The 24,473-nt window shown below is 43.6% G+C and overlaps 8 protein-coding genes across 8 annotated transcripts; 5 read left to right on the top strand and 3 right to left on the bottom strand.

Annotated features, from left to right (window-relative positions):
* Nucleotides 1-1,400: 1,400 nt before the first annotated feature.
* On the top strand, nucleotides 1,401-2,291 carry BHQ10_007441 (uncharacterized protein; the record flags this gene model as incomplete). The annotated part of the gene is made up of 2 exons (XM_040880137.1): nucleotides 1,401-1,467; nucleotides 1,540-2,291. The coding sequence occupies 2 exons, from the start codon at nucleotides 1,401-1,403 to the stop codon at nucleotides 2,289-2,291; spliced, it is 819 nt and encodes a 272-aa protein (XP_040735944.1).
* Nucleotides 2,292-8,626: 6,335 nt separating this feature from the next.
* On the bottom strand, nucleotides 8,627-9,793 carry BHQ10_007440 (uncharacterized protein; the record flags this gene model as incomplete). The annotated part of the gene is made up of 1 exon (XM_040880136.1): nucleotides 8,627-9,793. One exon carries the CDS (start codon nucleotides 9,791-9,793, stop codon nucleotides 8,627-8,629), a length of 1,167 nt encoding a protein of 388 aa, XP_040735943.1.
* A 381-nt stretch (nucleotides 9,794-10,174) lies between these two features.
* BHQ10_007439 (uncharacterized protein) lies at nucleotides 10,175-11,359 on the top strand (the record flags this gene model as incomplete). The annotated part of the gene is made up of 1 exon (XM_040880134.1): nucleotides 10,175-11,359. The coding sequence occupies one exon, from the start codon at nucleotides 10,175-10,177 to the stop codon at nucleotides 11,357-11,359; it is 1,185 nt and encodes a 394-aa protein (XP_040735942.1).
* A 1,966-nt stretch (nucleotides 11,360-13,325) lies between these two features.
* Nucleotides 13,326-14,865, top strand: BHQ10_007438 (uncharacterized protein; the record flags this gene model as incomplete). The annotated part of the gene is made up of 8 exons (XM_040880133.1): nucleotides 13,326-13,666; nucleotides 13,736-13,846; nucleotides 13,909-14,108; nucleotides 14,169-14,266; nucleotides 14,320-14,360; nucleotides 14,417-14,552; nucleotides 14,607-14,647; nucleotides 14,712-14,865. The coding sequence occupies 8 exons, from the start codon at nucleotides 13,326-13,328 to the stop codon at nucleotides 14,863-14,865; spliced, it is 1,122 nt and encodes a 373-aa protein (XP_040735941.1).
* A 406-nt stretch (nucleotides 14,866-15,271) lies between these two features.
* BHQ10_007437 (uncharacterized protein) lies at nucleotides 15,272-16,431 on the bottom strand (the record flags this gene model as incomplete). Its single annotated transcript, XM_040880132.1, has 2 exons — nucleotides 15,272-16,236; nucleotides 16,308-16,431. The coding sequence occupies 2 exons, from the start codon at nucleotides 16,429-16,431 to the stop codon at nucleotides 15,272-15,274; spliced, it is 1,089 nt and encodes a 362-aa protein (XP_040735940.1).
* A 2,413-nt stretch (nucleotides 16,432-18,844) lies between these two features.
* BHQ10_007436 (uncharacterized protein) lies at nucleotides 18,845-19,880 on the top strand (the record flags this gene model as incomplete). The annotated part of the gene is made up of 3 exons (XM_040880131.1): nucleotides 18,845-19,213; nucleotides 19,291-19,647; nucleotides 19,701-19,880. The coding sequence occupies 3 exons, from the start codon at nucleotides 18,845-18,847 to the stop codon at nucleotides 19,878-19,880; spliced, it is 906 nt and encodes a 301-aa protein (XP_040735939.1).
* A 1,098-nt stretch (nucleotides 19,881-20,978) lies between these two features.
* Nucleotides 20,979-22,040, bottom strand: BHQ10_007435 (uncharacterized protein; the record flags this gene model as incomplete). The annotated part of the gene is made up of 3 exons (XM_040880130.1): nucleotides 20,979-21,356; nucleotides 21,412-21,732; nucleotides 21,792-22,040. The coding sequence occupies 3 exons, from the start codon at nucleotides 22,038-22,040 to the stop codon at nucleotides 20,979-20,981; spliced, it is 948 nt and encodes a 315-aa protein (XP_040735938.1).
* An 897-nt stretch (nucleotides 22,041-22,937) lies between these two features.
* Nucleotides 22,938-24,017, top strand: BHQ10_007434 (uncharacterized protein; the record flags this gene model as incomplete). Its single annotated transcript, XM_040880129.1, has 1 exon — nucleotides 22,938-24,017. The coding sequence occupies one exon, from the start codon at nucleotides 22,938-22,940 to the stop codon at nucleotides 24,015-24,017; it is 1,080 nt and encodes a 359-aa protein (XP_040735937.1).
* Between the last annotated feature and the right edge of the window lie 456 nt (nucleotides 24,018-24,473).

Raw genomic sequence — 24,473 nt, 5'->3', positions numbered from 1 at the left:
AACACTTATCGCTAAAATGAAAATTAATGAACTTAACTTTACTTGAGCTCGATCAAATACCCGGTACAAGTTCTCGGGAGAAAAGAAGGTCATAAACCCTACTGTACTTTCTCCTGTATTGATATTTAAGAAATAGCAACCTGATGCTTTCCACAAATTCAAATCACATGTTGTTTCCTTTGCAGTTCTTGTCAGATTCTAAACATGGATTCAGAACATTATAGGTTGAGTCGATGTACCTGAAACGGGCTGCTCAAACTTATCGATCGACAGCCAGTGATACTCACTCCTGTACATCTGTCATAACTACCTGCTTGTTAACTTTTATTCCTGCGTCGAGGTCAGATAGGGGATAAGCATGGCATTCAGGAAATGTCTGATAACGGTTCTAATCCAGATTGATTTACCGCTTTATCACCCTACACGAGGTCCATTAAGGTGTTATTGAAGTATCAAACCTCAGGGCTGAAGAGAAAAGTGTTATCAAAGACTTCAGCGTTTTCATCGCAATCCTTAGCTTAGGCACAAGTAGTCTAAGGAATACAAGGACTGTGGGGTCATCGGAGTCAATTTTCCATTATATTACACAAGATGTAAAACTATTTCGAAGTTCAACTGTGTTTCATTCTGTGAGAAGCGAGGACTCGTGGCACAAATAACTGTAAGACTTCAAGTAAAGAACGAACGTAGGGACACCCTCTTCTGTATGCTGAGTTAAAAATAAAAATTTGATACGCTTGATTAGGTCGAGTACATCCATGGATATGTAGAAGATTCCATCTTTACTCTGCTCCATTCTTTTTGACCTACTGCCAACGATCGTAATGATTACATACATGCCTCCTAACATTTTTCACGCGTCGTCTTTGCTGTGTTCTAGTTTCCTGTCGAATGATAAATTACTTCTATTTTATGTACTTGATATCCATGATTTCTTTTTCCTCTTCTGCTTCTTGGCATACAAAATCTCTCGCGGTCTGCCGGCGTAGGTTTGCCGCCCTGTTTTGCATCGGATAAAGGAATCAAGAAACATTGTATAAGCTCGTTAGAGAATCATTCTACCTGATTGCTGCTTACTGTTTTTGCATGTTCTGGAAGCAGGATCTTAATACAAGTATCTAGGAAGCCCTCCCAGATTTTACCTTTCGTTCAAGCAAGCAAGAAGCAGCAATCAGTTACAACTTGCAAGGCTCTTTCCCAACTACATTGCAACTGCCTACATTGATTTCTACGTCGAAAAAACTCGTCTTACTTTCTACAATCAAACGGTTCACGAATTGTCTCCTTCTATCCAAGTATCAGCTTGATTCGAGGGACCATTGTTCATGTGAGTTCAGCACTTTAGACTACTTTTCAAGCCAAGAATTTGAGCTGGCTCATGACAAACTTGATATTTCAGTATGGACGCAAACAGCAACGACACACAGGTTTCAAATGCCTCCCAAGGAGAAATCAGCGGCGCCAATGGTCAGTTTTGACATTTACATCAACCTTGGTATTATTTGAGAAACTTGATACTGACTTCGTCCCTTTTTCTAGCCCAACTTTTCGACGAGACCATGATGGCAGCTGTGGAAAACATCGTGGAAGCAGCCGTCGAAAAGGCAGTGAATAAGACAGTCAAGGAATTCATGGGCGATGTTATGATGGATACTGTCGACGAAATTGTGAACATCGCTGTCCAGAAAGCCATAGAGGAAATCTCTGGACGTTCTGGTGGGCTACAACCGTCAAGCTCCAGTGCACAAAACAACCACCGAGGACGATCCATCCATATCAAAAGGGACCCGGATGCCGATAACAGTCTCGCTGATGAACTCAATTCTCCCGTAGTGGATGAAGTCCGCCCAGGATGTAAATTTCGAATTTATGGTGAATCAGGTGGTTGGCATATACTGGGGGTCAATGAAATGTCTAATCTCACTCTGGAGAGCATTTACATGGCTAGCATGCCTTCGGTATTCTACGAATGGCAGTATGATCTAAAGGATGATTATGCTTGTTTTTACAATAACGCGATGGAAGTATATCTGCAAGCGGCAGATTGTGGCAGTGAAGAGGGTCTCATGACTGTTGGTAGCGGTGACCATCATAATCAGTTTTACACGACACAGGACATCGGAACTGGAAAGCGCACACTCAAATGTATGTATCCGGGAGTCGATGGTGTTACTGAACATCTGGATGCTGTCGAAATACGGGACGACGGGGAAGGAAGACTGGTGCCTGTGCATTACCGGAAGCCCGTAGCGAAGTTGATGTGGAAATTCAAACAGGTCAAAAAGGAGTGATCTATGTTGATGGTTTTCAGATTTGTCTTAGATCTCACGAGTCTCTTTTCAGATGAGCCTCGGAAATAAAAGAGAAAATGGGTTTCTATCATCTGTCATTCCCTGCGAATTTTGCTTACCTCGGTACTAGTAATGGCAAGTTGACATTCCTTAGTGTTCAATTTAATAACTCATATAACCTTCCGTCAATTTCCCATTTATAATAATGTCTTAAAAAGCCCACAAGTGCTTAGTTTACTCAATGTTGAATTCGATGGCTTATGTAGTTTTGAAAAGAGATTTCAGGCTCACTAGATGTTCAATCTGTGGCCTAAGTTTTGTCAAACGGTAAAGCCTTCTTTATCTTCTCTACCCACGGTTGGTCTTCTTTCGGTTCCTTTCTTGATAATGTCAGGTAATATTTGACTTTGGATTAAATAATAGAACGAGAGGAAGACCATAGCAGATGGTTGTATATGACATTTGAGAACAAACAGACTACTTAATATGCTATCTTTCCTTCTAGCAAACAGCTCTAATGCCACGCTATGAGTTAGCAACGGACAGACCTGACTTCCAGAACTCAATAAATTCTTCTGACCCAGATAAATTTTCAATCCAAAAAGAGGTACATCAAGGTGCCACTACAGTATTTCTGTTCCAACGAGCGAGACTTAAAGCAGCCATGTTGGCATTTCATAGGATCGTAGCAATTCTTGAGCAAAAGTTTTTTGATTTCTTCTCGTTGTCGATCTATCGGATTTAGCTCTCTTGAACTTTCGAGGTTTGCCATGTACCACACAACGCAAGCGTGTATACCACCATTTGCGACGTTACAGCCGGATCTCAGGAGATAGAGGACAATGCCCTCGAGGATTCGACACTGTTCTTTTCTCTCAAGTTCTCGACTCTCGTACATCGCTGCTACGATTCCACAGTCACTCTCATTCTCCATTCTAGCTCCGTGTTTCACTAATATTTGAACTGTCGTTACGTGGAGATGTAATGCAGTATGGGAAAGTATTCGTAGGTCCTCGATAGATAGATTGACGTCAACCCATCCTTGACGAAGGAGAACATCAACGGCGGCAGGTTTGCCCAATTCGCATGCCTCTAGGCAAGCTTCTTCACACTGAAGTTTGATGTTTTTGTCAAATTCTTCTTTCTTTTGTCCATGCAACTAGAGTTTGTCGCTTCGAATGCGGAGTTCGTTGAATATCATTTCGAACCCGGCTCTGTTATCACACTGAGCTGCTTCCACGATAGGTGACCTTGTAGTGATAAACCTAGAGTCTATATTTTCTACTGTCGCTCTTTGTTCCAATAACAGCTTTACTATATCCAAATGATTGCGGCGTATAGCGATTTGCAATGCATAGTTTGGCCCAATGAATATGATACCTTTGAAATTGGCATCCAAATTGCCTTCACTCATCAGTATCTTGATCACATTGATGTGACCGAAAAAGGAAGCAGCCAAAAATGGATGAAACCCGTGCTCCACAGCATCATCCAATACATCAGGGTGTACCGGGTTATCAATGACTAGGTACGGGGGATAGAACGAACATTTTTTAAATGCGCTCATGGAGACCCCTGCTTTCAAGAACTTGAAAACCGCGCTGCTGTTTCTGTGTACTACCGCAGAGATGAAGTGGGATTGGTAACAGCCCCTTCTCACGGCTTGCTGATATTGAAAAGTATCTAATAGGGCATTCAAAGAGCTGCATGTTTGAGAAAGCGCACTGAGGTCTGTGGCGTTCAGATTATCGCATACCAATAAGAATGTTTCGCGAGGAAGTGATGCCCAAAACATAGTTTCCTTGCTAGGTAGATGACTTGTCAAATTCCGAGCCGTTGAAATTGACACTTTTTCTCACAACTATTTCAAGAATGGAACTCTCATAAGTACTTGGGTAGGCAGCAGGACAAGTTTGACTTTAGGCAAATTCTGCCAAACAGTCAAGTGGTAATGAAACCTTGTTTCTTCCGTCTAAAAGACTGTAGATCAGGTAAATACTTAAACTTAACGAACCCACTCTGTCGAAATTATATTAGGGTAATTCCAAGCCATTCGATCACATACCTAAATGTACTCCTAATCCACTATTCAAAGTTGAATGCAATGTTGAATCTGCACCATCACTAACTCGGCCTCGAACAAGTACAAGTATACATTCTAGGAACACGACGCTAAAGAGGAAGCCTATTGGTATATTTATGCATGTCGTCAGAAACGTATGAATTCTGTGTATAAAGTCGCAAAATATTTACTGAGTTCCTATTTCGATTACGAAAGACATAGAGCATTAAGAGTCTGTTTCCCAAGACGAATCGTGCTGACAATGTCGCCGAAGCGTCGGTTAGGGCTAAATATGCCAAAGATTTTCAGTACCGTACCCCACTTGGGGCCCACTTATCTCAAAATTTCTTCCCGCTTTACATCAAGGACTTATAACTCAGTTGGTTAGAGTGTCGTACTAATATCAGCTTGCTTCGCAAGTTAGTTGTTAGTAATGCGAAAGTCCACAGTTCGAGCCTGTGTTGGTCCATTTCTTTTTTCCTCGTTGTTTTTGGTCGCTCATTTTTCAAGTACACTTACATCATGAATATAACAAAATGAGTAAGCAAAATTTTATTGGCTATCGTCTTTTTCTTCTTCTTTCTTTTCATGAGTATCTGCGGATCGGGAAAGGGAAGAATTGTTTCCCTACGTAATGCGTACATCCAACCCGAAGATATTAGATGCACATCCCAAAGCATAACATTTGAAGCATTCTTAGTATCTCCAAATCTCCACTGCCACTTGACATTTGTTATAGACATGGTGGCTTTCAGTAAATAGGTCGTGGGTAATCGATTATAAGATGATCATAAAAATGACAATAACCTGCTCCTAACCTTTCGCCAGGAGGAGGTGTTCGGAAGTATCGTCTGGGTCCTGAACACACCGACCGATCCAGCATCTGGATTTGCGTTGCTGACCAGCAGAGGTTGCGTGGCTACCTTCGAAGATGCAAATTACCAAGTTTCATTTCCAACAAGGACAAATAAATACCGAATATAAAGAAATACCCTTACCGGACCATCAAACCTACGGATAATGCCACATTCGGACACCATCGTCAAATAATGCCATTTAGCTCAATAAGGGAAATAATGAATCATCATAGCATTTTTGCGCCCTGAAAGACAAACAAGGAAATGGCTCACCGATTGCCCGATGGCATCATATGACTGACATAGCTGCCTAGCTGCCTGCCTTCCTCTGCCTGTTTAACCCCTTCTCCCTCCTGCTCCAATTTTTCTCTCTCGCTCAAGCTCTGACATCGTCCTCTCGACGCAAGTTCATCTCGCTATAAAAGCTTCATGCTCTCAAAGTGCTCTGTCGTTAGAGACCTCTCTCGATTATTATCACAAGCTTTGCTGACATCTTCTATTCTCCTTTTCCAGGTTCAGATTTATATACTCAGCCTTGGATTGTGGCTTTCTCGGAAGATTAAAAAAGTCAAATAGCAAGCAACCCAGACCTAAACACCAATGAATTTGTCTGTTATACGGATATCTACATATTTCGTGAAGGTTAGTGACATCTGTCCGCCATATCAAAGTCTCCGCTAAAGTCGCAAAGAAGATATTGATACTCGATCGCCACTAGGCTTCTTGCACCTTCATAGCTAGATCCGGTAGCTTAAGAAATGGCCTTTGCATACGACCGATTTCCGATGTTTAAAAAGTCTACGTCGTCTGCGGTGAAACACAACGGGATCTTTTAAGCACAAAAATCCGATTATAGTTATACCTATATCGACCATACAAATAACACGATGTAACTGAGCCTCAATTTTGGTGCAGTGGTCTATTCTTCGGGTTTCAAATTCAACACGTCAGACTTTGCAGTCTAAGCTGCCCAAATTTATCCACACTGCATGTTCAAGACTTCAAGCTACAATGGCTTTGATATTGATTCGTTCTGGGATCCGGAACATATTCAGTAATGAGAAAGAGCAATCTTGACGACCATCAAGTCCGGCACATAGCCAACCATACTTTGAGCCCAGAACAACACTTTGTTGCAACGAAGGAGGCCTCCAGTGCCGACTAGTCCAGCAAATTTCCCAGGAGATGAACGAAAGGTTTGATTCATTGAATATGAAGGCTCGTGTTGGAGAGCTACAGAATGGAAGATACCATTAGCAAGTGATTACGAGTATCGATCCTTGCGGAAGTATTTGAAAATGGAAGTGCTTGAGCATGAGATACTTGTCAGATTCTATCACGCTCTTAAGGATCAATATTTGAACATTTTCGAAGGTATATTTTTCTAAGCGGTGTGCTGGTATGCTGATGGGAACATGCCAACAAATATACAAGCTGCTATGAAGTTGATCAACAGATCCAATTCATATATAGCATCAATTCGCCCCTGTAGGGTTTGAACATAATTTGGCCTATGATCCAACAATGTCACTCATCTTATGCGTTCTAGGGAGCTTCCATGCGAGAATCTGGCATGTGGCTATATGACTTACCTCCCTTACGAAAGCCACATCCACGCGTTCCCGCAGCGAGAACGATATTACCGAGGGATTATATGCAGCTTATCTTCCTTTGGTCATCGAAACTGGCAGATGAGAGTCTTTGACAAGACTTCGTAGCGACATGAGCCTGTGGATTGTAGGGAGTAGTAGAGAGATCAGTGTTGTTATGATCTTAAAGTGGAGACGTGTAACAAACGCAAACCGGGTGAGAGGCGATTTAGAAGTCTACCGGTGAGACCGCAATGGCATACCTTCTCTATAACGGAGGATCTCTCATGAAAATCAACTTCCTACAGCACAGCGGAATGTCATACACAATGCCAAGGATGATGGGACACATCCGAAGGACAGGTGCGAGCATTACGGAGACACTGCTCCGGGAAGGTGCTATTTCCTTTATTCTACATCTCTGGTTACTCTTTGTGCAGCGGATCAAAAGTTCTACAAGGAAACGGAAGCCTTAACAACGATGACATCGAGCATCTCAATGAGGGTTCATCGAGTCCGCAATCTTGAGGAGTGGAATTATCTGCTGAAGGGCTCTGTGGACAGCCTTAAGAAGTTAAATGATGAAACAAGGAGCTTTGTTTAAGGCCTTTAGTATGAACCATTAGCGGGAGAGTGCGAATGGTCACGCCACTAAATGAGTTGACAAATTTCAACTATATTGTCACTTGTACCATTGCGATACACTCGAATTACGCCACATTGATTTGTGGAGCTATCCGGAAAAGGACTCCATGAAATCCGAATCTCGCCTTATTCGCAATGCGATGATGCATGGAGGAAATTCCTAGGTATACTACATATCTTTGGGATGAAACATTCTTACAACAGGTATCTATGGCTTTGGGCTTAACTAGAGTAGCTTTCGTTTCCTACTATTCTTCTGGTTTTTGACTTGACTATTTGTTCTATATCTTTATTAATTACGATTGGGTTATCTATAACTTTGTTTTTTTCTTGTGTCGTATGACTTTTATTAGTCTGTCTCTGTTGGTTTAACGTCTTCAAAGCACGAAGCAATGAAGAACGTTATCAAAAATCCACGAAGGGACGTCAAGAGAGGGCGAGGGAAATGATTTTGAAGAACATAGTACCATCACTACTTGCTGTTAATTATGATTCTCTTTGACTTGAATAACGCTTAGGGACGAGCACCATGTTGTGTACTTTTCGCGTTATGCACTTTTATACTATATCAATCTTCCATTTTGCTCAAACCTGGCAGATTGATAACTCGCGAACTTACAAACGACGAAGAACTCAATGAGTGCTAGCGTCTTTTTGATGTGGCATTCCCCGAGTGTATAACGACGCAGAATAAAGTCCAGCGATTCTATTTCGATGACATTCACAATCTACGCCGCATCAATTACGTGGCTGAGATTGTTGGGGACGATACTACCAAAAAATAATGTCTATGATTATAAAGTGACTCAGGGTCTTGTCTTGCCCATGCTGCGAGGAGTGTGGTCTTTTCCACCTGCAGTCACATCCTTTCGCATTGATATATCTGAGCTTAAATTGGAGTGAACTTCTCTGTCACCCGCCCATAATGAAATGAAAAAATACAGAAAGAGATTCCGAAACAATTATTTCAAGGCTTGTATTAATATTCTTCCTCCTTGCACATGTGCCATGCCGGACATGCTACTCCCTAAAAGATGTACGATGGAAATGATTCTGCATGTAATGACTACCAAGGCTTTTCGTCGTTTCTAATGAAGTGAAGGAGCAAGTTTTCCCCCCAGAATGAAATAGACGTAATCACACCCAAACACCAGGAGTATATATTAATATAGATTATCTCGATCAATGGGAAAGAAGATGACCGCAGGGTCCATTGGACACAGTAATGGCACCGTCAGTAGAACTGTGAACGTCGACATAACCATAAGTTTCCGATGAACATGAGGTCGTTGTCATCATATAACAAAATTGCAGGCCAGTAAACATGTATGAAAATGCACATTGAGCGTTTTGCTGGCAAGCAACACAACAATCGTATTGCGAGGTTTTGGAAACGGTCGATACGGTCGAGCCGGGGATGTTGGTTAATTCGATCGCAAAGATGGTCTTTCCGGCTAGGGAGCCAAAGTCCGAGGACAACGGGCTGGAAGCAATGTTGTTGGTGGCACAGGCCGCGTAGAAAGAAGTGGTGGTCACGCCCGAAATGACTGTTGTGCTTGATGTTACGGTACTCGTCACTGCCGGAGCGGTGGAAGTCTCCGTGACCGTTAAGAGCGTGGAGTAGCTGAGCGTAGTAGAAGCGTCGCTTGGAAGCACCGTTGAGCTGCTTGTAACTGTGCTAGTGGTTATCGTGGTGCTCGTCGGCTCAGCAGCAGTTAGCGTTGCTGGAGATTCAGTGAGAGTCGAGGTGGTTGTGGTCCTGACCACGACAGTCGCCACACACTCAACAGCTGTAGCATACTGGTAGTCGTCATCCCAATTGGGACAACTGTCCTCGGAATTCCCAGACAGCTCCCGCTTAGCGGCAGTTGGAGCTGCCAAGGTGTCTGCAATCGGGGTCACACCAGCTGCGGCACTAATAGTGGAGGTGGTAGTTGAGAGAACCGAGATGGTACTCGTAGAGGTAGATGTGACGGGTGGTAAGGTGAGCGTACTTGTTGCAGTGCTGTACTGCGTCGAGGTAGTGGAGAATGTGTCTGTAATTGTGTCAGCGGTGACTGTGACGGTGCTGGTTGCGTATTCTGTCAACGATCGCCATGATGCGCTGGGTGTCACCGTAACAGTATCCTGAAGGGTCGAGTAGACCACAACGGGATGCGTATCATAGGACGTGTGGGTGACTGTAGACGTCGGGATCACCGCCACCGACTCTGTTCCCAACTCTGTTCTACAGACAATTGAGGGCTGAGCAGCAACAGGTGTACTAGCAAGCGGCGTCCTCGCTAAAGGAGCATTCGCTGAGACTTGGCCGAGCAGGAAGCCCGCCGTGAGAACAATGCGAAACGCCATGATGAGTGCCGACTTAGATTCTTGTTTTATTTTAAATGTTGAATATTCAGTTGAATTGCAGACCCATTTGTTAAATAGCCATTAAAGATTCCGTCGTCCCCCCTTTCTGTATACTCGGCTCGGCTACTATTCCCTTCATCCACGAAGGCGCTTCATACTTACACTAGCTCAGGTACCAACGAAGAAGTGGAGCTATTCATAATCTTAGAAATACAAATTTTGACGTCGAGTTAACTTTGCCGACCAGCAAAAATAAGTTTCTTGAAGTTATGTATAACTCCTAAATCGCTTTCATCTGCCCGTCGCATCGCAAGTCACTCGTTTTCATAGCACTCTTTCATTTCACTCATTATTCTGTCTTTATATATTCAGTCATTCATTATGTTAAGCTATCTACAGATATGGGTTTTTGCGGTGTTCTTCGTTCAAAGCACCTTCGCTTTGACGATTAGTTCAACTCACTCTACTATTGCCGCTACTCCTACTTCCACTCCTTCACCTCGTCACGCTCACTGGACGTATACTCCCCGTCTTTCACACAAACATAAATCTTGCAGCGCTCGTCAATCCTCATCTGCAATAGTTGGACCATCCTCGTCTGCCATTCGTTCCACCGCAATCATTCCATCTTCGTCCGCCATTCGCTCCTCTGGGGTTGTTCCATCTTCGTCCGCCGTTCCTGTAACTACCTCCTCCATACAGTTGACAACATCCACCGTTTTTTCAACACAAACCGCTACTATCACAGCATGTCCATCAACTGTAACCAACTGTCCTGCGTCAGCGCGAACCACATATGTGACTACCGAAATCATCGCGGTGACCACAACTGTCTGCCCAGTCACAGCTACTCAAACTGGCTCCGCGGGTAGCAATCGCCCTACTGTTTACGAAACGGTCACCGCAACGATCATGGAGTGCCCGTCATACGTGACCGATTGCCCATTGTTGTCAAAGACGACTTATTTGAACGGTGGATCGACATCGTATGCCACTGCAGGGCCTTCAATTGCAACCACTGTCCGCAGTGACACACTCTCCCCAACATATACATCTATCTCACAAGGATCAGGTGCCGATGCCATTTCAGGGACTGGCTCGGGAGCTGGTTCAAACACTGGTTCAAACACTGGTTCAGGAAATGGCTCAGGAAATGGCTCAGGAAATGGCTCAGGAAATGGCTCAGGAACTGGCTCAGGAACTGGCTCAGGAACTGGCTCAGGAACTGGCTCAGGAAATGGCTCAGGAACTGGCTCAGGAACTGGCTCAGATAGTGGTGCATCTGACATTACAACGGTGTCACCTGCTGCCGATCAAGCTCATGGTAGCAGCTACACAGGGTCCGTAACGTCAGTGTCTCCGGTTGCCACAGTCTCTCCGACTTTCCAGTCCACCATAACTTCTACTGGCGGTATCGGTAATGGTACGGCCTTGTGGACTTCAACACTACCAACTACAACCACAGCGAGCTCCGTGACTCCGGCGTATACCGGCACTGCCTCGAAGATCACTCAAACCTTCAGTCTTGCGGGCATGATGGGAATTTTGGTTGCAATCTTTCTATAGTGTATCTGTACCTCAAAGACCTATTATTCCAAGGCTATTCTAATCAAACCCAATTATTCAGAATGACAACTATCGCATCCCGCGTAATAAATCCATTATTTGAAAGTTTGATTTTATGGTGCCCCTAAATGCTCCACCATAGGTTCCATCCGTCAAGCTTTTTTTAGCATTTTTAAGCGACCAGTGAAAAAGTGCTGCGGGAAGTTACGTACCTAGTACTCAACTGCCAGCTTTTTACGCTTTCGACTATGGACGCCTCCGGGCTTCCGGAGCGACGAGGCCATCGCCTATTTCAAGCATTCAATTGCCACAACTGATGAAAGAAGGTTTCTCGGCAATTTGTTTTCATGCGTTCGTCAAATAAATCCAGATCGCTTCGAGAAGCCACAGGTTTGCCACGAGTTCACAGCCCAGACCTGCCTGACAAGATTGAAAACATATCCAGACTGTGCAATTGTAGAGTCGGAGTGACCGAGGAATATTCGACGAAACGTAGAAGCTGTCATCGTGGAGATTATCAAGAGTGTGGACCTCCTTGACTATAATTGTATCAACATCTTTCAGTACATAATAAATCAGTTCGCAACAACATTCTTCGTTGTTACCACATTATCGCCTTCGGTTTAGGCCCAGAATAGCTGAATTAGGCGACGTAGAGTGAATTACCTGATGAGGAGCTTTTGAATCCTTAGCGTCGCGTTTATGTACTTCAATCACAGGTCCTTCACAATGAGTGCATTCATTGCATTTCAGATTGCGGGTCTTCGCCGTTACTGATTTAATGGAAGCTTCGTAAAATTCATTCTCCGCTAGAAAGAAAATATTGAAAGCCTGAAATTCAATCGTGAACATAATCCTGTACACCAAATTACTTTCCGAGATATCCTTCCGATTCCAAGCGCTCCCAGGCCTTGAATTCAATGTTGCTTTGACATACAACGATTTTACTCTATGCAAGTGCAGTAAGAGTGCCAGCAAATAATAATAATGTATAGACTGCAGGAATACAAAGAGAATATTCCGAAATTGTTTATTCAATGTCCTCGGAATGAAGTTCACATATTTACTGATAGGGTTCCAAGGTTTGTAGCCCTGGGTCGCCTTGATTCCTTTCTAAGTCGAGCTTTGCATCCAATGTAAACGGAACTTTGTAGACTTTTCAAACTCAAACATGATAAGAACGTGCCTTTTTCTAAAGATCTGAAAAGACATGATTATGGAATTTAAAAGGCTAGGGTGTACAGTACCATTGAGCGAGGTCTCGATTCCCCATAATGCCGACACTAAAGGCAAACTGCATGAGATACAACTCAGTCTTTGTCCTTTTTGATAATAACAATGCTGATCAGCACATGTGCGGACCGTGTAGAGTCAAATTTTAGGTATGCTCAAACCTAAGAGCGATATAACGGATTAAGATCAGTGAAGATTGAAGTATCAGAGTGCTTAAGTTGACTGTACTGATTGAATTGTCCTCAACGATCGCTAATTAAGGGAAAATATGGTCTTTGTAACCAGTATTGTGTAGTTATTTGAACAAACTGATATTCCTTCTGTCCTCCGGATCTATATTAAAGTGATTAGCAAGAGATAACTCAAATGTAACCTTTCTCGCTGCTCAGCCCTAAACGTTATTTAACCCAGGTAAATATCGCCAACTTGGTATTAGTGCCCATATTTCGCAACAAACTACTGAAGTATTTGTCATTAGATCAACGGATTTTCAGTAAACGGACTATATTGTTACACGCGATAGCTTTATTTACTCATTCAACAAAGGAACTTAGTCATACTGCTGCATGCGTGCACATTGAACAACACTCGGAGCTCACTCCGAGTCTTGAATTTCCGGATCCCGTATACCTACTATAAATTGAACTTTGTTCCTGCAGCGTTGGAAATCTTTACACGAGTGTTTTATTAATCGATCAATCATTGAATAGACCTTTTACGTTGAATCATCATTATGAAGACCTTTATTTTCAACGTGGGCGCTTTTGCAGGCTGTATAGCATTTGCTTCAGCAGCAAGTAGAGTATGCCAGGACTACAAGATTCCTTTGACGGTGACATCCCAGAACTACATCTATGATCTGCCTCATTTCGCCGACAACTACGATGTAGTAGACTGGATCTCGAATCATGGTAGTCGCACTGCTTCTGTTGACTTCCATCCACTCTCGAGCACACTCCAAAACCAGACAGGTTCATACACCATCTCTGCTACCTTTTGTGCCCCCAAGGATCCAAAAGCGGCATACAAGGATACGGTGCTTTTTGCTACTCATGGCCTAAACTTTGATAAACGGTATGTTTGAAGTTTTCTGTTTTTTGACTCATTACTTAACTTTTGTTTGTTTTGCTAACGATGATCTAGCTATTGGGCTTCTGAAGTCCAGCCCGAGAATTACAGCTTTGTCGACTACGCCATCAATAGAGGATACTCTGTTTTCTACTACGATAGACTAGGGGTTGGGGCATCCAGTAGGTCAGTTGTTATATTTACTATCCTAAATTAATATGGGATTGTAATCACTAATCATTACACAGCGTGTCCGGTTACACCAATCAACTTCCTATTCAAATCGAGATTGCTACACAGCTAATTAATTCAATCAAATCTGGAAAATACACAATGTCCGTCGGCAAACCAGCATCTCTTGTCGTTGTTGGGCATAGTTTTGGCAGCTCGATTTCGGCTGGGGCTGTTGTTGCAAATCCGGGAATCTGCGATGCGCTTATTCTGACCGGTGCGCACAAGAGATATCTTTCGCAATGATTCATGTTTCAAATGACTAATGCTTAGGAAGGCTTTAGTTACAATGGGTCAAACCCGTCCGGTTTTATCGAAGCAGCACAGCCACGTATTGCATCATCCGTAGACCGTCGTTGGAGAAGCTTGGATACTGTTCGCAATCTATTCCTTTGAACCGAGTAGGAAGATTTTACTGATATGAACAGGGATACTTGTTACCGGTTGATATCTATTCAGGTGTCAACACGTAAGCATTCTTCGACCCGATCCGTATTTATTTTTTGCTGATTATTGCACTTCCAGCTTCTTCAAAAAACCAGACTACAACCTCGACGTTGTTCGCTATGCAGACAGTATCAAGCAGCCTCTGGGTCTGGTGGAATTCTTGACGGTAGCCTCCGGTGATCTTTCACCTACTGAGTTCACGGGAAAGGCAATGGTGAGTTAGTCTGATTCCCCTCAATTACTACCAGCTTATCCATTTTTATTGTAGGTGATAACAGGCCAATACGACTTTATCTATTGCACCGGCCAGTAAGTCACTACAAAGATTGATTACTATCCAGTCAAATAATCTGATTCATTTCTTCGTCTATAGATGCGACGACGTCATTGAATATCCCGCCGCAGATGTGTTTGCCAAAGCCAAAGAATTCAAAGCCATCAGTTATCCTGGAGCTGGCCACGGTCTGAACTTTGCATTAAATGCAACCGGAGCATATGCAGAGATTTTCGACTTTTTGGAGCAGTAATAAGACTGAAGCTAGAATTGGAGTAAAATGGAGTGGGGGAGTTCGATGCATACAACAGGTTCAAGGCAAACTAGGAAAGAATTTCAGTACCTAAAATAATGGTATTCGAGATTGGATCATGCTAAAGTGACGATGCATGTCATGGACGTCAACATGCAGAAGTTAAGCTGTGTTGGAATACGGCAATTTTGAAGGATGAAAGACTCAGACTGATTGAAGGTAGTCTCCAATGCAATTTTTAGTTGAGTTATATTTAGAAATTTCGTTGGGGATTATTTCCCTGGCCTGCTTAGGTATGCATGGATGTCAAAAAAGTGATATTTTCCAAAAGAGCCTTGGAAGCATTGAGATAATTCCGGATGACTTCTATAGAACAATAAAACAGCTAACATATTGTAAATCCTCGTCAAAACAACCAAGGTTTGCCCCAAGGGTGAACAACAGCCTGCAGCACAGCGCTCCCATCTCTATAGTCATCCAATGCCGACTCGATCTTCACCAAATCTAATCCTTCAATAACACGATGTCTCCGCGTCACAAGTGTTCCCTCCTCAATCCACTGCGGGAGATTTTCCCAGAAAGGCTTCAACATCGGTCTCAAGAATTGGTTCTGCCCAAATAGGTGCCGCACTTGGCACTTTTCTAGTCCTTGCTCTTGGGTTATACCGAGATCAAACGGATGAAGAGTGAGTATTGTTGATTCCTTGGTCCTGGATACAATTAGAAGCGATAGCGAAGGATCCCAGGATACGCAATCGTAAACGTGCGTAATGTAATCACAAGGTACAATCCCGTGGATCTTCTTTGCAATTGAGTCTTGGGTGTCGTGACGGTCAACGACATGAGTTGCTCCGAGAGTGCGCAATTCCGCTTCATTTCGAATCGAAGCCACGGTGATTATACGTCCAATGCTAGCAAGCCTGGCAAACTGAATTCCTAGCCTACCGACACTAGATCCACCGCCGATTATAACGATTGTTTGCGCTTGCAGGTCGATATTCGCTTCGTGAGAAGAAGACTTTTGGTCTTTCGGTAAGGGAGCTGGGAATCCAAATCCATTTTCTGGATGAAATAAAGCTTCAAACGATGTAGTTGCATTGACCGGGAACGTCACCGCATCATCCATTGCGACTCCTTCAGGAACTCTTGCTACAGCATCGGCATCAAGAATGGCATATTCTTGTAGTCCGGCTGAGTCTGGCGTAGGGTACATAGGATCTCCCTGGCCAAAGATTTCATCCCCGATGGAGAATGAGGTCACACCATCGCCCAGTTTCTCAACCACACCTCCGATATTTGCACTCGGGACGTAAGGAAGGCGTTCTTCGATAAGGAGTCCCCAGTCGCGCCCGTATGTGTCATGAGGGAGAACTTCGGAAAGGGCATAGTGGTAAGCACTAGGCAGGGACCAGATTTCAATTTGAAGAATACTATATACTCACGCATAGCAGATAGAACTTTGACGAGTATGTAGCCCTTGGGTGGTTTCGGGATAGGACGCTCCCCAGAAACTAGGGGTTCTCCTACTTCCCTAACAAAAATTGCCTTCTGTGTTTGTGCGGCCATACTTGATGCAAGGTTTGAGATTGATATTGTAGCAAATAATTGCCTTCAGAGATTTCCGCTTCAACTTAGGCTATATAATAGGTCAGGATTAACCAAACCACCACAAAGCTGCGCACATAAAGTCTCCGTCATTACAGTAGCTTCACTCAGATCACTAACGCGTGTGCTTGTTTAGTGCTCACTTATATAAGTGACCATATTATAATAATAATGTAGTAAGATATAATCAACAGAGATAGCCTATGCCTTATTATCCAAGAATAACACCTACGTAGGGTATGTGGGCTTTTGATGTTCACTTATATGGTGGCTAAATTAGGTAATTTAGTACTGCAAGATAACTTTATAAGTCAAGTTATAATTCATCCGTAAGTGTAAGATTATTGGTTCAAAACATCGTGCAATTACCAACACATTCACTTGAAGAAGTAACTATCTGTGCTGATCTCCTCTATTGATATCTAGGAAACGTTCTCGGTCATCTAGGTCGGGTCGAGGGCGAGACTTTGCATCTCATGGCATTCCTTGTGAGGACTTGCCTGCCCAGGCAAGCAGTAAACATCGTTTTGGGTATTTTATGGGTTAGTAGAACAAGAACATGGAAGGCTAGATTTATTAATTTGGTATTATTCAATATCCCAGAATTAGAAACTGTAATTAGAAACTGTATGTGTATTGGAAAATGCAAACGCATTGTGGCGTCAAGTGTTACTTTGATAGTCCCTTTTTTCTATTGATCAATGTAGCTAATATACGTGCTTAGTTATTATTAGAACCTCTCAGAACGCCCTGAGATGAGCTCATAGGCTCGTTCGTCAACCTGTACGTAAGGGCTAGTTGATTGAAACGACGCATATGTAATCTTCTGCAGGTCAGCGACACAACTCGACAACAATTTTTCCAAAGGGAAAAATCCTAACTTATATAAGAACAGAAATACCAACCATGTTCTATGTACTAGATATGCAAAGTAGTGCTGATCTGGAATTAATGCCCTCAGTATGGTCTAATAGCGGACATTCTTTTCCTTATCTACAACTCTAATCGCCTTTTACTTTGTCCGAGTCTACTAAGGTATACCCCTATAAATTAACAAAACTTAGGTTCGGTGAATCAGTTTGCCAACAACTATTGTATGGACGACGGAGTATGTTCCTCCAGTTATGCTCTACCGGTTTACGCATAGAAGGATTCCATCTCGGTGGTGATGCGGCCCGCGATTCGTACAAATAGGCTCGGAAATTTTCAGGAAAATGACTAACAGCAACAGAAAGTGATAGTCAATGGACTTGATCGACTATAAGAAGTGTCAGTAATACAAATGTTTTGAAATTTAGAAAAGTGATTCCGAGTACTCAAGACCTAGCTAAAGCGACATGTTAAACATATGGTCTTCCTGTGTTGACATTTTGGAGTATAATATATTTGTCATAATCAGAAGCGACACTTGCAAGTCTGAATTAATAAAATTCTGGATATACTTGATGGAATATCGAGGGGCCTATTCATTTGTTACAGCCAGGTTCTGTCAAGGTAATTGCAGCCTAGATCATGAAATACGTTTCAACATCTTTAACATTTTCCTAGTGTACTAAACGGACAATAAGTTCACATCCGCTACGCTTCAATTGAAGACCCTAATAACTCGACACTTCCAGATTCAGGTCTACTTTCGGGGTCGTCAGGGTCAATGAATCGTATACGTATGGCATTTTCCACACCGGGCAAGATATAAAGCCGACACGAGCAGACTCACTGCGTACCTTGAAACTCATTTAGAGACTTGAAAGATAGATGACGAGAATTAAAGAAATTAGCATAGATTCCGGCAAGCCCTTTTGTGCAGCATGGTAGTGGGGGCGAAGACGGGGTTTGTTTTCCTTTTCTCTGTATCCATGTTGGAAAAGCTCCAAGCCATTGGCTATTTGAATGAATAACACCTAGACGTTCTCTAGGAATTGTCACACTACTTTATAGTTTTGTGATTGTATACACAAATTATTATGCATAGATAGATCTAGTATGAGACACGGTTCGTGGAATCGTACGCATGAGCCTCGACTCATCGTTTCGACCCCGAAGTTGCTGCGGCATAGCAATTGATCTCAAGCAAAATGCAACCACGAAACCTTAAACAATGGAGATCTGCGTGAATATCAATCTTGTCTACTCCGTTCCGACGGAGTCGGGGTCGATCCGAGTCACATATCTGGGGATTCTGGGGGATGCGGGGGATACACAACTAGTACGTAGGTACGGAGTAGATATACTGGAGGTTCGCGCCGTGTTGATCAGGTTCATAAACTTGCTTCGTATTGCTTAGAAAATTCTATACTTGGTGAGACAGGACATAGCTACACGGACGAGAATAGCGAAAAAGTCCCAAGTTGATTGCACCTAATCCTAAATCGCAATGTCAATCACAATCCAGACTACGCAGATCCCCCATCTCGGGGGTATAACAGCAAATTACGCCTTTGCGAATGGTTCTCATGACCCCAGCAAGCCAACATGCGTTCTGATCACAGCAATGAGCATGAATATACAGCTTTTCAAAGACCAATTCAACGACGCGAAACTCACAAATGCCATAAATCTGCTCGCAATCGAGCCTCTGGGCCACGGCGGCACATCCTCTGCCTCTGAGCATTTTACATACTGGGATTCAGCGCAGACCGCATTGCAGGTTATCGACAAGCTTGGGATTCAAAAAGTATTTGCGCTTGGGGTCAGTCAAGGTGGATGGATTGTCACACGGATGGCACTCCTGGCTCCGGAGAAGGTATATATTCTTTGCTTTCCCCATCATTGACCGTCTTCTTAGAATTGAATGAACGCTTACTGGGACTTTAACACCAGATCCTCGGACTCGTGCTCCTTGGAACATCACTCGACTCTGAATCACCCGAATCTCGTGAACTAGGCTCCTGGAATCCAGCCCAGTTGCTGACGCCATTCTATGAGGGTTTGTCAGCTCTAAAAGATACACCCGATTTCGTAATTGACGATGCCTGGTGTGGCGCCTTCGCTGGTGTCGGTGGTTTTGGACCAAACATAACCCCCGAAACAGTTGAATTCTGGACCAAGATCTTCAAAGACACATACAAGGGAGATGAAGGCCGAAAAAAGGTTCGAATGGCACTCATCTGCCTCCTAGAGAGGGATGGGCTTCTTCTCCGTATCAAGGACGTTACTTGCCCGGTTCACTGGTTGCAGGTAGGTCTGATGTAAACGAATAGGATGAGCTACACTTACTGACAGATCAACAGGGCACCGATGATTACATCTTCGGGACCAAGCTTCCGGCAGATCATATCACACGCTTTACTTCTGCAAAGGAGTCGGAACTGACGATTGTACCGGGTGGTGCACATTACCTAAACACATCAAGTCCAGCGGAGGTCAATGCGGCGTTGTTGGCTTTTGTGACTAAACACTATACATCATGAACATAAATAGAAGGTTAGTGTAGGAATTGGATTTGTTGATGTGGAAAGCTTTGCTGTACGGTCAGCCTGCGTTGCGCTTGTTCTATGACGGGATGTGAAGGAAAACCCCCTTTAATACGCATCAAAAAATCAGATTATTGAGTTGTGACTTTTGAATGTTAGGTTTACTCAAATGGCTTCTCAAAATACCTAGGAAACAGAGCAGATTTGCGCGCGATGGGCTGATACATTATTTTGGCAACGTTGAATTTATATGCCCTATTTTAATCCTAGTCAAGGTTTTCAAAGTATTCGGTCATGTCAGCATGATAAATTTGATGCGCTTTGTCATCATGATGTATTCGCTGGCTGATTGTACCAGGGCGAACGTCAAGGGTAGAAGCGGTAGACAGTATCGGAAGCGTTGTATGGACAGTCAGGATATCATCCAGTCATAGAGGCTTTTCGTGGTTTTGCCGGGTCCGGAGCGCCCCCGACGATCTCATAACCGCAGCAGGTCTCCAAGGTGAACAGCCTCTAGTTGATAGAACAATGTTGATAAGGGAAGTTGGCAAAATGGATCTGGAACTTCGGGATAAGGATTGGCTCTAAGGGTCGGGCACATTGGGCCTTGGGGGGAGCCCCTAGAAAGTAGTATTAACATAATCTAATTTCTGCCTAGTGCTTTAAATATTAAAGTGAAGAAATTTAATTAAGCGTGGGTAAATTATAGGAATAACTATAACTCTCTTAAGGTAGCCAAATGCCTCGTTATCTAATTAGTGACGTGTATCCGTAATACTATGACTGCGTAATGATAAGTAATAAATAAATATTAGTCTCTCTTATTGATTAGATTACTGCTCTATATAGATTAACTAGATAATTCTATTTATTAAAAATAATATATATATAATATAGTAGTTATGCTCAATCCTGAACAAGTGATTGAGGATGTAACCGAAATTTATTAAGATAGCTAACCATGCATTTATAACGGAGCTTACATAAATTATAGGTTGTCATACCTTGTACCTATATGGTGGACACTTCTACTTTGGAAATCTTGATAAATATTTAAGCTCCTTTTGATTGTCTAACCTATTGATAATAGATCAATCACAATCTAGGCCGGATAGTCTGAGTACCCTCCCAAGCATCACCTCCCTCCAGAACAGCCCAGCTCTTCACAGCACCCGGCTCAACACAGACCATGCCTTTATACTCCTCATCGCCAAAGTCGCTCATCTTCTTGGCGTTCTCTACCCATGGATTCCAGACCGTCACGGTGTTGAGCTCCTTGCGAGTGATTGTGAATAAAGGCTGTCCGTTTTCGAGGACGGCGACGGGAGCTGTCGGGTCGACGTCCAGGTAGACACGATCAGTTTCGCCGGTGATGGTGATTCCATTGGTCGTTTCGGTCTTTTCTTTTTTATTGTCGACTTTGTCGATGTATACTTTGCCTTGGAGGTTTGTGACGGTAATTTTGGAGACGTCCTAGGTTATCCCGGGTCAGTGCGAGTACACTATGAGAGGGAGGGCTGTAACTTACTGGGACCTTGAAGTAATTATGCAACAACACATGGAAATCAAAGGACTCTGATCCCTTATTCTGCACCTGCAAAGAAGTCTCCAAGCTATCCGGACTAAGTGTGACACTATAGACAAGTCCAAAGTCGTATGGCCAAGCCTTGCGGAATTCCTCGGTGATCATGCTTGAGGACAATCCGAAGTCCAGCTTGACTGTGGTATCCGCTTTATTGCCCAAAGATTCCGAAGTTGATTTACCCAAAAACTCCCAGTTGGAGGAGCGCGCGAAACCGTGTTGAGGGAGGCTGGAGGTGGCATGATTTGGAGGCGGGGGACCGAATACCTACCAATACTCTCATCAGTAAACATGCCCTTAATCGAGACCTGGGAGAAGATACTCACAGGGAAAACAACCGGGATTCCACCGCGGATAGCCTTTGATCCATCCAGAATCGCTTTGGAGCTCACAAACAATTGCTCCGCGCCAGTCGCAAGCTTCCACGAAATCACGGTTGCGCCGAACAAGTGGACAGTCACGGACTCGCCGGAGGGCAGCTTTGCGTCGACGGTGCCATTGTCGTTGATGTTGACTGTGGGTTGAGGAATGGAGCCTCCGATTCCGATTGAGGTGGGCTTTTTGCCGCGGTCCATATTGATCACTATCACAGTTTGTGGTTGTTGATCGAGTGATTGTATTGTTGAGGAGAGGAAGTGACGATGTGGACGGGGCAGAATGACGGAAGACCCCGCGATTGCTTTGGTGTTATCTTATCGGGAGCTGCCTGACAGCAACAACGACAACTATCACCTGAAAGGAGAACACAAAATGAGATGAGAGCAAATCTTCCTCACAAAGAGATCAGGGGAGAAATACTGCTGACAAGTTGGGATGGAATGATTGAAATTCGAGGGGCGACAAGCTTACTTATCTCGACATGACTAATCGGACTGAAATTCCTCATGAGTGACAGAAACCCTACTATATATTTTTGGCTATACACAATACTCTTCGATCTCACGGAACTTTTGGAAATTCGCTTCATGAATATGTCTCACTTGTTCGATTTTGGCTGTGACATGTGATACTGTACTGAAAAGTCAGCAATTGTACGAGGTCTGAGACCGAATTGATGCTATATACGATACACTTCTCGTTCCACAGTGCGGAACAAACTCAATATTCTGACAGTCTCTGAACAGCGCCGTGTGAGGTATATATTTAGCATTGAACTAATTGCTGAAAAATACCTAGGTAAATCGACATTATCATAACTTTCCAGCCGAGCTTTACTTAGCCGCAAACCGAGTCAGTCCTACTGCCGAAGAACGTAGTATAATATGATTACTGAGCACCACGATTACTGAACAAAATTTAATCCCAATCACGAATGCGCTCACATAAGCCGCGCGACAAGTTGAGTAAATCTGAAAAGTACTTGCACGCCACCTCGATTAATGAACTTGAGTTATAAATAAGAGGGAATATGCTCGTCACATCGCGCCCATCCAGGATGAGTAAAACAAAGTAAAGAAAAATCTATACAAACAATGCCATCAGCCACAGAGTACCCCCTAGTCCTCGTCACCGCCGTTAACGGCTTCATCGCATCCTGGACCGCCAAAGCATTCCTAGATGCCGGCTACAATGTCCGCGGAACAACCAGGTCTGCCAAATCGAGTCACTCGATGCTTGAAGCCGAACCTTTCAAGTCCTATGCTTCTGATGGCCGGTTCAGCATTGTGCAAGTCCCCGATATTACGCTTCCGGGCGCATTCGATGATGCCGTCCGTGGATGTCATGCCATAGCACATACTGCATCGCCCATGTCGCTGAATTTCTCAGATCCGGAACCCGTTATCAACACAGCTGTACAAGGTGCAAGATCTGTACTTGATTCCGCTCATTCGAGTTCCGGCACTGGGTCGTCGACGGTGAAGTCATTCGTCCTACTTTCATCTATTGCGGCTGTGGTTGGGAAAAAGCCAGATGATAATGCGGCCTATAGATTCACGGAAGCCGACTGGGATGATGTATCCGAGAAAGAGGTCGCACGCCTAGGCAAGCAGACACCATCTATGATGATATACAAGGCAAGTAAGACGGCCGCGGAACGAGCCATGTGGGATTTCCAAAGGGATAAGAAGCCGAGTTTTACCATGACTGCAATCAATCCTGTCTATGTTTGGGGACCACCGTTGTTATTTCCAGAAGACCCCGAGGACCTGAACATGACAGCCAAGATTGTTTGGACGGTTCTGTCCGGTCAAGATATTCCACCTCCTTTCGGTGGCTCCAATGGCTCGGTCGATGTTCGGGACGTGGGTCGTTTAATCTTGTTTGCAGTCCAAGAAAGCGAAAAAGCAAATAATCAGAGATTCATTGCGGCGTCTGGAGTTAGAAGCCATCAGGCAGTTGCAGATATTTTGCGCGAGATATATCCTGAGAGAAGGAATATTATCAAAGAGGGCAATCCTGGAGAGGGCTATTTGCCTGACTATAGCTTTCCGGAAGACACCCCAGCGGCCAAAGTTGATAATAGCAAGGCTGTCAGAGTAACTGGAAAGGAATGGATTGGTCCTAGACAGAGCGTTGTTGATGCAGCAAAGGCGCTTGAGCGTTATTTATAGTTGACAAAATTGTTATGCTGTTTCTAGGATACTAGATTCCTTATGACACAATTTTAGATCACTTCTGAGTACTTCTAGATCACTTACTAAGTTTATAAAATTTACTTCTAAGTAATATTAGGTACTTGGCCGTTGTAAATGCATGGTTAGCTATCTTGATAAATCTCGGTTGCATCCTCATCCCGGTGCATGGTCCAAGGGTATGATTACGGCAGCCTATAGATACAACCTTGCCAAAATTCGTAATGTATTGAAATATGATAATGCCACACAAAGCAAAGGGATGCTTATATAACTCGCTGATGACGGCAGCTAATACGTATTTGGCTTAGTCTCATATGGGAGTGGGTCAATATATTCTAATTTCATTTCTGTATATACTTCTCACTCAAGTTCGAAATTCATCAACATTTACCAATATTCTTGTGATTGTTGGCGCGTCAAGATGTGTGCGTT

Source organism: Talaromyces amestolkiae (assembly GCF_001896365.1).
Source record: "Talaromyces amestolkiae strain CIB chromosome Unknown scaffold15.1, whole genome shotgun sequence".
Lineage (NCBI taxonomy): Eukaryota > Fungi > Ascomycota > Eurotiomycetes > Eurotiales > Trichocomaceae > Talaromyces > Talaromyces amestolkiae.
This window is presented reverse-complemented; position numbering and strand designations above follow the sequence as displayed.